Here is a 17,199-nt window from a genome sequence, read left to right as displayed (position 1 = left end):
CCCATTGCATTATCTTCCTGGATCCTTTTTTCATGCTTTTTAATTCTACTTGGTCTTTGTTTTGTTAGCATTTGCCTGATATATTTTTCCTCTTCGGGGGTTTGGTAGGTTCTTTTCTTGATTTTTTGTTTTGTTTTGTTTTCTTTTTTGTTTATTTGTTTTTCGAATACCCAGAGGTGCTCAAGAGTTTTTGCTGGCTTTGCACTCAGGAATCACTCTGACAGTTTGGGGGAACCATATGGGATATCGGGGATAGAACCCCGTGTGGCTGTGTGAGGCAAGCGCCTTATCCACTGTAGTATCACTTTGGACCATTATTATTATCTTGATCCAGCAGATACATTTAGTCTTTTTACCTGCTACCTCTTATTGTTTGGCCCTAACTCAAGCAGAGAAACCTTGGCTCTACTACTCATTTTTAATTTCTGTCACTGTTTACATTAACTCTGGAACACCTATAACTTCAGTCCTTTGTATTAATTATGTCACTGTCTTCCCATTGTTTATCGATTTGCTCGAGTGGGCCCAGTAACGTCTCCATTATGAGACTTGTTACTGTGTTTGGCATATCGAATACGTCACGGGTAGCTTGCCAGGCTTTGCCGTGTGGGCGAGATACTCTCAGTAGCTCTCAGAGAGGGGCAGAGGAATTGAATGAACCTGGGTCGGTCAGGTTGACTGCGTGCAAGGCGAACTTAAAAAAAATTTATTTTCATAAATTAAAAAATTAAACAGTGATTTACAGTTATTGATAGTTGTTTTAGGCATATGTCAGCACCATATTTCTACAACCAGTGTCAGCTTCCTGCTACTAGTGTTTCCCTTTTCCCTTCTCATCCTCAAACCTTGCCCCATCCTCTGCCTGTCAACTTGACAGGCACATGACAGTTTCAGTGGATGCAGCTTCTGTGGTGGTTTTGAACTTGAGATACTTCATATGTGTACTTTGGTTTTTGGCCACACTCGGCCGTACTCAGGACTTACTACTGACTACAGTCAGGGATCATCCTCTGACAGGCTTCAGGGATCATGGGTGCTGCTTGCAAAGCAAACACTGTACCCTCTGTACTGTATCTCCAGCCTTTATATGCTTTTTAAAAATATAATACGTTTAGATTTTGGACTACACCTTGCAATGCCCAGGGCCTATTCCTTGCTCTGTACTTAGGAATCATGATTCTTGGTATTGCTCAGGGATTGTCTATGATGCAAGGGATAGAATCTGGGTCAGCAATGCAAGTGCCTTACCCTACTATCTCTCTGGCTCCTCTTTTTATAGTTCATTGTGGTGATATCTCAGGGACGACTTCTGGAGTTGCTTAAGGGTCTTATATAAATGTGGTGCCAGGAATCGAACAGTGTCCCTAACTCCTATAATACCGCTTTTGTATTGTCATGCTATGTAGCATGAGCATGATTATGCCATTGTGAGGACGAAATCTTCTCTAGTCTTCCAGCTTTTTATTTACTTCCCCTCTGTAGTTCCTTAGAAAAGGAGCAGATGCTAAGGAAGAAGGCTGAATTAGAATCTGCACAGTGCCGACTCCAGCTTCAAGTTCTCACTGACGAATGCACTAAGCTTCATGGTCGTGTACAGGTAATTTTGCCATTTCTGTCCCGAAAAACTGCTAGACGAATCATTGAAAAGGAATCTAAATCTATAACTGAGGTTCATCTCAGATCGAGAGAGAAATTTTGATACAAATAGAGTTTTCTTAGTTTTCAGGAATTAAACATGACAAAATGTTAATTTTGTTTTGGAGCCATACCCACTGCTGCTCAGGGCTTATTCCTAGCTCTGTTTGTTTTTGGCCTTTTTTGAGTTTACGCCTGGGCAATGCTCAGGGATTACTTCCGACTCTGTACTCAGGAATTACTCCTGGTGGTGCTGGGGGACCATATGGGATGCTGGGTCAGCAGCTCGCAAGGCAAATGCCCTACCCACTGTACTATCATTCTGGCCCCACTCCCAGCTCTGTACTCAGGAGTCACTCTTGGGAGTGCTTGGGTGACCATATAGGCTGCTGGGAATCAATCTCTGTTGGCCACCTGCAAGGAAAAAGCCCACCCTCTCTTCACTGCAGTGTTAATTTCTAATTAGCATTTGTGTGAAGCTTACACTGTTAGAAGTATATCAGTGTGAATTTTAAATTACTAACTGATAAATTGTACTTATTTAAGGCATTTTATTTCAGGTTTAATAAAGAAATGACTGTTTATACTAAAATGTTCATACAGTGGGTAGAGCACCTGTCTTGCACATGGCCAACCCAGGTTCATTTATTGGTACCCCATAATGTCCCCTGAGCACCATCAGAAATGATCCCTGAGTGCAGAGCCTAAGTACAGCAGTCTTTTTTTTTTTTTTTTTTTTTTTTGCTTTTGCTTTTTGGGGCGGAAATCTCCAAGCCTGCTCAGATTGGGGCTGAGCATCCTTCATCTTCCAGTAGGTGGGGGTCACACCCACCAACTGCCCACCCCACCTGTGTAATCCCATCAATGGCCAAGACCCAGAGACCATAAAACCCAGCTCCTGGAAACGCATGGCCTCATTCTAGGCTGCGCGACATCTTATTATCTCATTCTAGCTTTGGACAACCTGGCAGGCTACTGAATGTAACCTGCCCACACAGCAGAATCTGGCAAACTCCCCGTGGCGTACCCAATATGCCAAATACCAGTAACAATGATGGGTCTCATTCTCCTAACCCTGAAAGAGTTTTTTTTTTTTTCCTTTTTGGGTCACACCTGGCGATGCACAGGGGTTACTCCTGGCTCTGCACTCAGGAGTTACTCCTGGCGGTGCTCGGGACCATATGAGATGCTGGGAATTGAACCCGGGTTGGCCGCGTGCAAGGCAAACGCCCTACCCGCTGTGCTATTGCTCCAGCCCCTAAAAGAGTCTTGAATGTGGCATTTTTTATAATCTCAGGGCTAGGATGAAGGAGACGTTACTCATTTCTGCTCCAGGCAATCAACAAACAACAGGATGATTGTGATTGATTGATTTGGGGCACACCCAGCGATGCTCAGGGGTTATTCCTGCTCTGCACTTAGGAACCACTCCTGGTGGTACTTGGGGGACCATATGGGATGCCAGGGATCAAACCCGGGTCAGCCGCGTGCAAAGCAAATGCCCTACCCGCTGTACTGTCTCTCCCGTCCCAAGCATAGCAGTCTTAAAGGTTCACTTTAGCATTTTCGCTACGTGCATTAGAAATAGCCTTGTATCAGATAAGAAATTGTGCATCAGAGGAATAATTAGCAAAGTTTCACACTAACAATTGTTTTTCAATTTAGGATTTGCAGAAACTTATTATGGAGCACCGGGATCAGATTTCAAAGAAATTTGGAGGCTTCCAAATCAAACTTGAAAGTGGCCTACCCTCAAGCCAGGGCCTTCACAAGTATCGTCTCCAGAAGACCTTTACTGTGTCTCAGACTGGCCACTGCCGAATCATGGCTCACTGTGATTCTATGAGCTGCCTGGTAGTGTCCCAGCCTTCTCCTCAAGCCTCCTTCCTTCCAGGTGAAGACATTGTGGTGGAGCTGGGGGTTCATACCCAGCAATATCAAGGGCTACTCTTGACTCTGTACTCCGGGGTTACTGCTTGCTTGCCTTTTTTTTTTTTGCTTTATGATGTGTCATACCTGGGTGTCATACCTGGTGATGTTCAGAGGTTACTCCTGGCTTTGCATTTAGAAATTATTCCTGGTGGTGTGGGGGGTGGGGGGTTGGCATATGGGATGCTGGGATCGAGCCTGGGCTGACCAAATGCAAACAAGTGCCTTTACCGATGTCCTATTGCTCCATCCCCTGAAAATCAACCTTTCATTTTTGGACCATACATCTAAGGACTGGGGGATTGCTCTTGATTGTATTTGGGACCCGTGTTACTGGGGCTACAACCCAGGCATCCCACAAGTAGTTCTTCCTTTTTATTGCTGATTAATATTTTATTGTAATTGTATACAATGTTTTATAACTAATCCTTTGGTGAACATTTGGAGTGGAATACATATTTTGGGTGGGCTCACACCTGGTTCTATGCTGAGGATTGCCCTCAGTGGTTCATGGGGCACCATGTAGTGCCAGGGATCAAACCAGTATCGCCTGTGTGCAAGGTACATATCTTAACCCCAATAATATCTCTTTGGCCCCCTGTAGTGGAATATATATTTTAAGGGTTGTATTTTTTGGATTTTATAGGGCTTTTGCACCAAAGATACTCAGAGGTTACTCTTGGCTCTGCACTCAGGAAGTACTGGTAGTGCTGGGGGATCCTATGGGATGCTGGGGATAGTACCCAGGTCTGCTGTACTACTACTCCAACCCTAAGAATATACTTTTTTTTTTTTAAGGAATATACTTTAGAATAGAACCCTGGGATTTTGTTTTGATTAGCTTTCCTCCAGGGATTTTTATGCTAAGATGTGAATAAAAGAGCCACTTGAAAAGGTAATTTGCCTTGTCCTAAGGTCACGTGATTTACTTGACCTTCTTTTGTCTTCGGTAGGCTTTGGAATTAAGATGTTGAGTACTGCCAATATGAAAAGCAGTCAGTATATTGCCATGCACAGCAAACAGATCCGTGGACTGGCTTTCAGTAGTAGGTCCAGAGGCTTACTGCTCTCTGCTTCCCTCGACAACACTGTTAAGCTGACCAGGTGAGTGCGTTGGTGAGACCACTGGAACTGGGCTGTATAACTTACTATGAAGAGTATGGAAATTTTATCAGTATTGTGATAGCTTTCACTTAATTTTGTTCCAGGCATTATGTTAACAGAGCTGGAGAGAATACAGGCGTTCAAGGCACTTGTCTTGCTCGAGGCTGGCTCTAGTACAATAACCCAGCACCACATTTAGTCGCCACCACATTTACTACCAGCCCCCTAAACTTGACTAGTGTGGCCCCAAATCTCCTCCAAAATAATTTTGTAAAATGTACCTTGTATGCCATGCAGAAGAAAGTAAACCCTAGAGAAAATAGAATGGCAGTATGTGGCAGTATTTCCTTCCTAACTCACCATCCTAGCATGGCACCACACATTCCTAATCTGTTGCTTGGATCGTTTGTAGCAAAATGTTAACCACAGACTGCTGCTGCTGGTGTCACTTAACAATTATTGCAGTGATTACATTTGATTTGCATGTACTCCATGCCCTTTTTAGAAAGTGGTTCTGATCAGATGTCTGATAATTTTCTGTTTAATTTTTGTAGCTAAATCTGAGGGACATCCTTTTGATGCTATCAGCCTGATGAACTGATTTTTTTCTTTTTTTAAGTTTTGTACCATGCCTAGTATTGCTTACAACTTTGTGTAAGCTCTGTGCTCACAGATCTCTCCTGGAAAGCATATATAGTGCTTGGGGACTATGTATGGTGTTAGAGATTGAACCAGGGTTGGCCACATGTAGGGAAAGAACCTGACCCTTACAGTATTTCTTAAACTCCCCCGCCGCCCATAAGCTTTTGACATTGTGAAAAAGATTTCTGCTTAATTTTGTTTTCATTTGATGTAACATGGACTTTTTATTTTTATTTTTATTTTTTTGTGGAGTAGGGGGACATACTGATGGTCAGGGCTTACTCCTGACTATGCACTCAAGGGTAACTCATGTCAGGCTTGGGGACCATATGGGATGCCAGGACCAATCTAGGTCAGCTCCATATAAGCCATTCTCTACCCTTTACTTTTGGCCCTGACTATTTTTATTTTGTTGGTGTTTACTGTTAACCTTTGATTGGGTTCATTGAAGTCTTTCCTTTTTCCCTCATTTTGGCGTTAGTGCTTTTGGGCACACTCAGTGGTGCTTAGGACTTACTCCTAATTCTGCTCAGGAATTATCCTGGCAGACTGGGTGACCATAATGGGTGCTGGGGATTGAACCTACGTCATCCCTGTGCAAGGCAACCTCCTGTTATTTTACTCTCTCAGGCCCACTCTAATAAAGTAAAAGGCCCTCCCGTTGATCATCGATTTGCTCGAGCGGGCCCAATAACATCTCCATTGGAGACTTTGTTGTTACTGTGTCTGGCATATTGAATACTCTTGGTAGCTTGCCGGGCTCTCCGAGAGGGGCGGAGGAATCGAACTTGGGTCAGCCATGTTGGCTGCATGCAAGGCAGACGCCCTACCCGGTATACCATGCAACACCTGGTAATTTTTTTAAAAAATCAGGGAAACAGTTAAATATCAGTCTTTAATTAATGGCCATTAATCTGTTGCTGAATAATTAACTTTTTCCTTATTTGTTTATATAGACCTACATTAGTTATAAGTGGATAACTGGAAAAATATAATTAGAGGAAGAGTGGGATATATGCTGATAATGTGTTCCTTACACTGCTACATCTTTTTTGGGAGGGGTTACACACCCGGGTTGCTTCTGGCTCTGTGTTCAGGGATAACTATTGGTGGGCATGGGGGATCTTACAGTGTGAGTTCACAAGTGTGGGTGTGTGATGCACACTTCGTTCGGGGGGGTTGAGAGCCATCTCCCCTGGTTTCTCCAGCAGAGGGAGACAGAGATGGGGACCACAGACTGATGCTAAAAACAGCCTGTTTAATGCAGTGCTGCTAGCATACTTAGAGAACATCTGAAGGGGGGTGAGGTATAGGACTGCACCTTCATGTGATTGATTGATCATTGATAGAGGTAAAGTGTTAAGGTGGAAGTAATTCTCTTGGGACTAATCTAGAAGACACTCTGTCTCCCAGGGACATCTATATTGCTTTTCTCTTCCCCTATAGTTGTACATAATAAACAATATTAAACAATTATTAATAATTGCAGTTATTTGGATAAGCTCAGTGGCAGATCAGGTTCCAAAACTTAGTTTTCTGGGCTTCCAGGGCAAGCAAGGCTTTTATAGTAAATCTCAGACTAAGTCTTCAGGTGGGTTCAGCTTGTCCTTCCCCATGGGGATCCTGTCTCTTAGGTCATAATAGCTTGCATCAAGGCCATGCTTTTATGCTTTTTAGACAACCCCATTTAGATGCCAGGGTAGCTTCGCCACTTGCTCCGGATCCATCCCAGTCCCACAGTGGGATCTCCCTTTTGGGGTGTTAACAACAACAGCAAAAGAAAGCCTGAGTCAAGTAATTATGACAGATGCCCAGGAGTAGGTCTATTTCCGAGTCAGTCAACTCCCAAATATTAGGGGCATAGCATTAATGGTCTTTAAGCAATGAACATTGCTCTATAGTAAAATTAGTAAAAAAGGCCATACAGGAAATAGAAAAGCAAGTAATTCACTACAAATACACAGTCCAGAATTACCAGAAAGCTTTGGCTTATAAGTAACCAAGACTGACTTGGGAAATTGTGACAATGAGAGATAAAACACAAAGGGAAGGTTCAAGATAAACTTTGGGGGGTTAGATGCTTGCAGTGGCAAGCGTCTCTGGGAAGAGGAAAAGGGGCAATTCACTGATGAAACCCAAAACACTTAGGGTTAATATCCAACATTATAGGATGCCAGGGATCTAACCCAGGTTGGGCACATGCAAATACCTCTGCTCTCCCAAGTTTGATTTTCTTAATGCAAAGTTGTAATTGTTCATGGTACTTCCTTAGCTTGGAGACAAATACTGTGGTACAGACTTACAATGCTGGACGTCCTGTCTGGAGCTGTTGCTGGTGTCTCGATGAAAATAATTACATCTATGCTGGCCTCGTCAATGGATCGATTCTGGTGTATGACCTTCGCAACACAACCTCTGCTGTTCAAGAGTTATTCCCTCAGAAATCCAGGTAGCAGCCACTCACTTATATTGGATGCAACAGCTGCCTCTTGTAAGATTGTATTAAACTCTTAGAATGTTTCAGAGTTGATCAGAAGTCATCCTCACAGAAGGCAGTTCTCTGAACCACTGAGCTAGTATTGCTTCAAAGTAAAAAAAACCCTTAGTTTGCTTTTTTGGTTGATTGGTTTTGGGGCCACACCCAACAGTGCTCAGGGCTTATTGCTGGCTCAGTATTCAGAGATCACTCCTTGTGGGTGCTTGCAATGGCAAGCACCATTGGGGGCTTGGGGAGACCATATGGGATGCTAAGGATCAAACTCAGTTGGCCACATGCTAGGCAAGTACCCTACCTGCTGTGTTGTTGCTCCAGCCCAGGATCCTTTATTTTCATGATATTGCTTGTGGTAGGAAGGTCTTATACTTGGTATAGCCTAATTTTGTAATTGCTCGTTACTCTTTACCAGTGTTAAGAGCCAAGATTCGCTAAAAGTAACCATGGTCATATTTCATGACCTCTGTGGGTGTCACCTGTAAATACAGTTAATTCAGACTTTACATCAGTGGTCTTATATCTTATGCAAAGGAAAAGATAAGTAAAGGGGGTAGGGTGTTTGCCTTGCACGTGGCCGACCCAGGTTCGATTCCCAGCATCCCATATGGTCCCCCGAGCAACCGCCAGGAGCGATTCCTTAGTGCATGAGCCAGGAGTAACCTCTGTGCATCGCTGAGTGTGACCCAAAAAGCAAAAAAAATGGAGGGGGGGCTGAAGTTCCATGATTTAGAGGGTGGATAGGTAGCATAGTGGATGAGGCACTTGCCTTGCTGGCAGCCAACTTGGGTTTGATCCTTAGCACTGCATACTGCTCTTGAGCACAACTGGCTATGGCCCAGTGTGCATGGGAATCCCAGGAACCTCAATTTATTTTTTAAAAGTTTAAAAAACAGCTGTTTTGGGACTGAGAGATGACTCAGAGGAGTGAAACACAGGATTTTCATGATCCAGCTCCTGGTTCCTTTCTCAACACAAGTGATTATCCTGAGCACTGAGGATGGTGGCCACCAGTACCACTAGGAACCCTGTGTTCTCAAAAGGAAAGTAGGGCGTGATCTGAAACAAAATATGACGTATCTGTAGATACTTAATTTATAATTAAAATACAAAATGAAAAGTAGCAACATCTGAAGGGAAAGATAACACTAGAGTAATGATTATTTACTACACTCTTGGCTCAGCACTTGGGGTTTTTTTCTATTTGGGATCACAGAATGATGCTTCAATGATGATGGTGTAAATATATCCAAATGTTGAATGTTGGCAAATGAGGTGACTGAAAAAAGTTCACAGAAACATAGTCGTCTGCAGGCTGATGTTCTGTGGGTCACTCCTAGTAGTGTTTGGGGAAACATACAGTGTTGGGAATCAGACCTTGATAGACACAAAGACAAATAACCTACCTGTTGTATACTCTTCTCTCTGGCCCTTCAGATAATTTTTGACATACGGTGCTGATTATATGCAGAAAGATTTAGAAACTATAGAGGTGATTCTGAATTTAAATGTAATTTTTAGAGATTTTTAATAGGGACCACCCCTAGTTGTGATTAGAGAATTGTGTGCTGGAATCTAATTCAGGATCTCACAGATTGGTCATGTTCTTGACCACTTGAGCCATATCTCTGGTCCCTAACCTGCATTTTAATTGAGTCTGTAGATTACATTTTGAGATTAGCTGTATAAGCTACATCCCCCCCCCCCCCCCCCATGTTTCGTTGTATATGGCTAGTTCCATTTTTGTTATGTCTTTTGTGCCATACTGGGCAATGCTTAAGGATTATTACTGGTTTTACACTTAGGTGTTGTGGGAAGCACATGGGATGCTGGGAATCAAGCTTGGGTTGGCCGCGTGCAAGGCAAATATCTACTGTATTTCCACTTAAGCCCCAAACCCCCAGGGAGATAGTACAATGGGTAGGGAGCTTATTGTGTATAAAGCCAACCCAAGTTTGATCCCTGACACCACATAGGCTCTTGAGCACCTCTAGGAGTCAACTGTGAACAAGTTAGATTGTGGCTCAGAACTGGGAAAAGAAAAGTACTACAATTAGTGAATGATCTCCTGCTATCGAGGTATGGGTAATCCTAGTATTGTATGTGAGTGTGATCCTTTTCCTTCAGATGCCCACTGGTGTCTTTGTCATACATACCTCGAGCTGCCTCGACTGCATTTCCATACGGTGGGGTTTTGGCTGGGACTCTGGAGAGTGCAACCTTCTGGGAGCTGAAAACAGACTTGAATCATTGGCCTCATGTACTGCCCTTAGAGCCAGGGGGCTTCATAGACTTTCAGACTGAAAGCAACACTCGGCACTGTCTTGTGACTTACAGACCTGGTGAGTATTAATTAGAACGTCTTGGTGGAACCTTTTGTGGTTTGTTGTGTCGCATAGTGGAGGAAGGAGGGCAGGAGAGTTGGCTCTTCCCATTAGGAGACTCTCTGGTAAGCCTCTGGTGGACGGGTTAGAGTGCAGTTCTTGCTGCTGCAGGAGGATGGTGCCTCAGTTTTACCATGGAGCTGTTTCCCTTCTCTGTGCCTGTCTGAAGAAGGCTACATCCTACCAACGTAGTCTAGAAGACGTCTTTTAGCTTCTTTGGAGAGACCTGTCCTAAGACATCTGAGCTGCCCTTAGGTCATTTTTGTGATTCCTTCTTGCCCTCATTTGTTGATGAGAAGGGCCAGACTAGGATCTCAGTGGTTCCTTCTTACTTGGGGTCAAATATAGTGAGTGGAAGTTAGATGGGACTGTGTGGTGGTCTCATCAGCAGTCTGGGTGCATTCTGAACCAGGGCTAGAACTAACTGCTTGAATTCACTGTTCTTTCCAGATTGAAAGGTGTATGAATCTAAATTCCTGATAAATTATGTTAATAGTCTGGAAGATGTTTTATTAGAGATAGACATTAAAATCCTAAGTTAACGACTGGATAAATTTACAGCAGGTAGGGGGCTTGCCTTACAGCCGACCTGCATTCAATCCTTGGCATGCCATATGGTCCCCTGGGGTGGGGAGTGGTGGGGGGAGCCAAGTTCAGTGCAAATTGTGAGTAGATCTACCTAATTATTTTGAGGGAGAGACTATGAGCAGATTCTTTTTGGTTACTGTTCATCTCATGACTCCTTTGTCTCTCCGGCTGTGATTTGTTGAGAGTTATGAAGCTTAGATTCATTAGGGGCATGGGGATGGGGCATTCCCAGCAATATTCAGGGGTCACTCCTGGTTCTGCACTCAGGAATTAGTGCTGGCAGTGCTTGGGACCATATGGGATTCATATGGGGCTTGAATCCAGAATGCTAGGGAAGCATCCTACCTGCTATACTATTGCTCTTGCCTCCAAAAGAGCTCGTTTTTTGAATTGTTTCCCCCATAGCTAAAACCTGTTGTAGAGAACTTGAGTTGTTAGATAACTATTCCCTGATAACCCTAGCTTATACTCTTGGGTTTCATTTGTGCTATATTATGTTCGTACTATGTTTGCTTTGTTGCTATTTTTGTGGTGTAATAAATTGTGGCTTTTCCTCTCAATTAGACCATATGGTACTTAGTTCATTTCTTAGAACTATCCTTAAGGGTTAATGATTTATTTTTCTCTTGTAGATAAAAGCCACAGCACCTTACGAAGCATGCTAATGCAGATGTCCTACAAGCTGGATGATGCTGGGCAGCCAGTCTGTTCATGCCATCCTATTCAGACATTTTTTGGGGGACCCACTTGCAAACTACTGACAAAGACTGCTGTTTTCCAAAGCCCAGAGAATGATGGCAGCATCCTGGTGTGTCATGGCGATGAAGCATCAAATTCTGCCATGGTGAGCCTGTTTTTTTATACAGAAGTATTTATGCAGAAAGCCAAATTTCTTTAATTACATTTGTATCAGCAGACACTTGGTTTTGTACACAAGTCATACTTTCCATACTGTTCTGTAGTTTTAACTTCATCTCTAGAGTTATCTTTATTTTAGGGGCTAGATTTGGACCACTCACCACACATGTTGGTGTTCAGGGCTAACTCCTAGCTCTCATTTAGGAATGACTCATGGTGGTCCTCTGGGGATTTTATATGGTACATGCAAGGTGATTGCCTTAAACCTGTTGTACTCTCTCTTCAGCCTGGTATTTTTCCATTTTGATGCCTATAGCTTCTCTTTAGGGGTGAGCTGTTCTGTTCCATACACATACTATTAACTGGAGGATGAAGGGGGAAGGGAAGCATAAGTGAGTGCCAGAGAGAACTTCATGGGTTGGAGTGTATGTTTTGCTTGCAGGGGTCTTAATTCAGTACCTAGCACCACATGAATCTTTGGAGCATCAAGCCAGAAGTAGCAGCTGAGAACTTTTGGCCCTCAAACAAACATGAACGATGCCTCCATATAAAATTATGCAGGAGCTTGAGATTTAGAACAGGGGAGAGGGCATTTGTCTTGCATGTGACTGACCTGGTCAATCCCTGACATCCTATATGATTCCCCTAAATCCACCAGGAGTGATTCCCTGAGTTCAGAGCCAGGAGTTAGACTGAGCACCATTGAGGGTAGCCCAAAAAACAATATTTAGGAGTCTCCTCACTGATTCAGGAGAAAGGTTAAAGCAACAAGGCACTTGCCTTGCTCTCTGCTGATAAGGGTTTATCCTCCTGGACCAAATATCCTTGATTTACAGCCAGGTGTGGCCCAGAGACAAAATTTAAAAGACTAAAGCATATCAAAGTGTGGGTCCAGAGAGATAGGCCTTGCAAGAGACTGACCCCAATTCAGTCCAAGGCATCATATATGGTTTCCTTAGTATGCCAGATGTGCCTCCCCACCAAAACAAATTTAGAAAAACATAGAAAATCTTGATTATGTGCCATTTGATAAAACTCTAGTTGGGGGGCAGGAAGCTAGCATGAACACATAATCTACCTCCCTGGCCCCCAAATTACAACATTTCTGGGGATTTTGTTATTGTGTTTTATTGTTTTAGGTTTCCAGATGTTGCTCACGTGGCCTGAGAGAATGATTAAGCAGATTAGGTTAATATTGAATATCTATTGTATTCTGGGTCGTTGTTTTTATTTTAGTTTTTGGACCACACCCAGTGGCACTCAGGGCTGATTCCTGCTCTGCATTCAGAGATCATTCCTGGTAATCTTGGAACCGTATGAGTATCGAACCCAGGCTGGATGCATGCAGGGTAAACGCTGTACCTGCTGTATTACTGCTCCAGTCCTGCCCACTAACTTAATAGTAAATTTTTATTGTGATAAAAACTTTATTCAAAATTTATTTCATAACTGGAGTGATGGTACAGTGGGTAATTTTACTTCGCAGTGAGGTCGATAGGTTCAATCCTCATTACTACTTAAGATTCCCTGAGCCCTACCAGCAGTTTTCCTGAGCACAGATCAGATCCAGTAGTAAGTTCTGATCACTGTCAGCTGTGACCCCAAAATCAAAAATTAATATATAAAATTTGTATTTCGGGAAACCTAAGCAATACCCAGGGTGCCCCCTTTTGGTGGCACTTTACAGGAACCTAAATATTTTCGATGAATGCCTCCCCAGTGTTGCTTAGCAGCTTGATTAAGTGACACTCAAGCACCAATGTGATCTTCAGGCCCACTGAAAGCCTTTAGGGTCACCAGGGCTACACAGGGTGGTGCCTGGATGACCATGCCTTCCCAGGTCAGATTTAAAGCCTTTAGGCCAGAGAGATAGTACAGAAGTTGGACACTTGCTTTGCATTATTGAACTGCATAGGATTCGATTCTGGTTTCACAGTTTCCTGAATATACTTCTTGTGCATGTAGAGCATGAGTTTAGAGCAATTTGTTCTACCCCTTTTAAGTTACCTTCCAGTCTTAAAGCTTTGGGGTTTTTTTGTTTTCTGTTTTGGACACACCTGGCAATGCTAGGGACTACTTCCATTTTTGTGTCGGGGGTAGTGAGATGATCACTCCCAGAGGTACTTGTGGGGAACCATGTGGTACCAGGGATCAAACTCAGGTCTCCCACATGCAAAGCACGTATTCTGACCCCAAAACCATTTTTATAAGTACAAGAGTGCCATTAAAAAATAGTTTCAGCGTGGGGACAGGGACTTTCATTTTTATTGACTTCTGTTCTTGGGCAGGAGCAATAGCCCAGCGAGTAGGGCGTTTGCCTTGCATATGGCTGACACGGCTTACCCAGGGTCAGTTCCTCTCTGCCCCTCTGGGAGAGCCTGGCAAGCTACTGAGACTGTCTCGCTCGCACGGCAAAGCCTGGCAAGCTACCAGTGACATATTCAATATGCCAAAAACAGTGACAAGTCTCACAATGGAGACGTTACTGGTGCCCACTCAAGCAAATTGATGAACAACGGGAGGGCAGTGCTACATCTCTGTTCTTGAAAGAGTACTTAGAAGAGTCCCTGGCAGATAGATAATTGGCATGAATGCTAGGCATGTTTTTCAGATTCATAGCTGTATTAATTACATAGTGAGGCCCTTGCCATCAGAAATTCCAGTGGAGGGGCTGGAGAGATAGCACAGCGGGTAGGGCGTTTGCCTTGCACGCGACCGACCCGGGTTTTCGATTCCCAGCATCCCTTATGGTCCCCTGAGCACCGCCAGGAGTAACTCCTTAGTGCAGAGCCAGGAGTAACCCCTGTGCATTGTCAGGTGTGACCCAAAAAGCAAAAAAAAAGAAAAAAAAAAAGAAATTCCAGTGGAATGACTATTAACTCATTTCTGCTTGTTTTCTGTAGCTCTGGGATGCTGGCAGTGGGACGTTGCTGCAAGAACTCCAGGCCGGTCATCCTGTCTTGGACATCTGCTCATTTGAAGTAAACCAGTCTAGTTACTTAGCTACTTTAACGGAAAAGACGGTACACATGTATAGGTGGGAGTGACCTGAGCCTTTGAGACTTTACAGGCATGGTGCTAGTTTATATTTAGTATTAGCTCGTGTCTTAACTATAGACATGACTTCAAACTTTTGGGATCATGGTTCTTTGGATTAATATGGTTCTAGGACCCCAGATCTCTGAACACTGCTGATATTGTTTCATCAAAAGAATGACTGCTGTTCCATCTGCAATTTCTTGGCGTAAAGCCTTGATGATTCTTTGTTAAGAATTATTTTCTGTAATTCTTTAAGACTTTCTGGTCAGAGATCTCATTCTAACAGTCCTTGAGGATATGAGTGGTACCAGACATTTCTGGGCAGCTGGTGTCACTAAGTGATAATGGAAATTAGGCTCTTTGACTTGGAAATACATATATTTTGGAGAGGGACTAACCATCTTTTGGCTGTAGTATAGTTGAACACAAGAGGGCACTGTAGAACTTCAGAAGTACTTGATCTGTTTCTGCCCTTGTGGCCTGCAGCTGATATGATAGCATGATTTTATTCCCCAGAAATGTGTTGTAGAGGGCATCTGTTCTGCTTTGTGGCAGTAGCAGTGATGCAGCTTTGCTCTGCTGGGGTATTGCGAACCGGGTAATGGAAGAAGCTAACGCACAAGAGACCCTTTAACTTCACATTGTGGGAGTCAAGAAAAGACTCTAGTTACTTGAGCAGTGTCGTGGAAATTTTTTTCCTACCTAGCTTAGAATCACAGGATTGGTTTTATATAAATTGTTATTTTGAAAATCGGTCCCATTCTCCATCAAGATGGGCAGTGAGTTAGACCACATGGAGACTGGGGGTGTAGCTTAATGGTAGAGTGTATTTTGTGTGTATGAGGCCTTCAATTCAGTCCCAAAACTGAGAGAGAAAAAAAGTTGACTTGTCTAATTGGGGTTTCAGAGCTTATTGATACTTTCAGTAAAAGTTTTCTCTCTGAAGCGAATGTTTCAATGTTCTGAGTCCCAAGTTTCTCTGGTTTGCGACCCTCAGTGACTTTTAAAATTGGTAGTAGTGGAGCCAGGGATAGTACAGAGATCAGGGGTTAGGGCTCTTGCCTTGCCATGCAGCTGAACACAGTAAGTAGTAAGCCCAGTGCTTCCAGGTGTGGCCTCTAAGCAGAAAATAGTAACATTGAGCTGTTAGTTGAATGGTTGTGCTCAGGAAGATAACAGTAGTTGAGGCCTGTGTGAATGGCAGGCAGATGCTTTCCAGTTCCCCCACCCTGTATGGGCTGTCATTGGAAGGTACTCTCTCCTCCCATGGAGTATTTATATTTGTGAGCTTTGCCTAAGGTGATTCTGCTCTCCTTGGCAAAACATGCCTTGAGATGTGACCAGTTAGTGTCCTATCCTGGGGAGCAGGTGGTTAACATTTTCTTTAATAATTGTTGTGAAAGTGTTAACCACTTGTTTTTTTTTCTTTGGGCCTCACATGGTGGTCCCCAAATTTTTATTCTTGGCTCTGAGCTCAGGGATCGCTTTTGGCAGGGCTTGGGGGACCATATGAGGTGCTAGGGATTGAACCCAGGTTGGGCTGGGTGTAGGGCAGGTGCACTATCTTCTGTCCTATCTTTTATTTTAAAATAGTTTCACCTTTCATCTTCTGTTTCCTGTATATCCTATGAGCAGGGTTTTTCACAACAAATTATCCCAGAGCCCCAAGTTGTGCCTTTTAAACAATAGCTTACTCCCATTTAAGGGCATCGTTTAAAAGTTAAGTTCTCTGAGAAAAAGACCCTATTTCTCAGAGGAAATAATCCTTTTGATATGTTAATTTAAGATTGTCTGCTCAGGTTCAGAGCTTCAGTGACTGAATTTGAATTAAAAAAGCAGAACCTATGGGTAGGACAGGTTCTACTTGCACATTGCTTACCCAGGTTTGATCCCTGGAGTTGCAAAAGATTCCCTGAACACCACCAGGAGTAACCCCTGAGCATCACTGGGGTGGTCTAAAAACCAAAATAAATAAATAGATAAATAAACCCAAACAAACCCAGGTTTCATGAGATTGTCAGCAAAATTGCAGGTTCCCAAGTCCAGACTACCATTGTCTTTAACAGGTAAAACATTTGATCAACCTTAAAATGTAACTACTATTAAAGTACACTCAGCAGTCCTGATTGATTCTAGAAGCTTAAGATCCAGGAACCTTTGGATGGATGTTGGAGAATCTCAGGTCTCACTAGTCCTTGTTTTCTTCCAGTGAATTGGGATGTTTAGAAACAAATTATAATGCAACTGATTTCTTCAAAGAACCCCCAGCCTTGACCAACTGGAAGGAGGGAATATTGATAGAGCCAGGTGTTGGTCTCTGTTCACCCTGCTCTGCCCCACACCTTCTTTCCCCATCTGTATGTCTGAGATTGCTTTCATTTTGAGGCCTGGGGTTCAGCAAATTAAGTATATCCTGTCATTGTATATACCTTTACCTGCTTTAAAAATGGAGTGGTGGGTTCTCTGTTTGTGTTGTTTTTAATTATTGTGTTTTATATTTGTTTCACTAATATGAAAATAAAGCACTTG

The 17,199-nt window shown here is 43.2% G+C and overlaps 1 protein-coding gene across 1 annotated transcript in view; it reads left to right on the top strand.

Moving 5' to 3' along the window:
* RFWD3 (ring finger and WD repeat domain 3) overlaps positions 1-17,199 on the top strand; it is a 30,941-nt gene extending 13,742 nt beyond the window's left edge. The window contains exons 7-13 of the mRNA XM_056136744.1: positions 1,483-1,597; positions 3,301-3,529; positions 4,518-4,668; positions 7,583-7,759; positions 9,929-10,143; positions 11,406-11,617; positions 14,535-17,199. Of these exons, the coding sequence (XP_055992719.1) occupies positions 1,483-1,597; positions 3,301-3,529; positions 4,518-4,668; positions 7,583-7,759; positions 9,929-10,143; positions 11,406-11,617; positions 14,535-14,678 (1,243 nt within the window). The 3' untranslated portion in view covers positions 14,679-17,199. The remainder of the gene's footprint in view (positions 1-1,482; positions 1,598-3,300; positions 3,530-4,517; positions 4,669-7,582; positions 7,760-9,928; positions 10,144-11,405; positions 11,618-14,534) is intronic.

This window comes from Sorex fumeus, unplaced genomic scaffold (assembly GCF_029834395.1).
Source record: "Sorex fumeus unplaced genomic scaffold, SorFum_2.1 ptg000122l, whole genome shotgun sequence".
In the NCBI taxonomy this organism is placed as follows: domain Eukaryota; kingdom Metazoa; phylum Chordata; class Mammalia; order Eulipotyphla; family Soricidae; genus Sorex; species Sorex fumeus.
The sequence above is the reverse complement of the archived record's forward strand: the minus strand, read 5'-3'. Positions and strand labels throughout refer to the sequence as shown.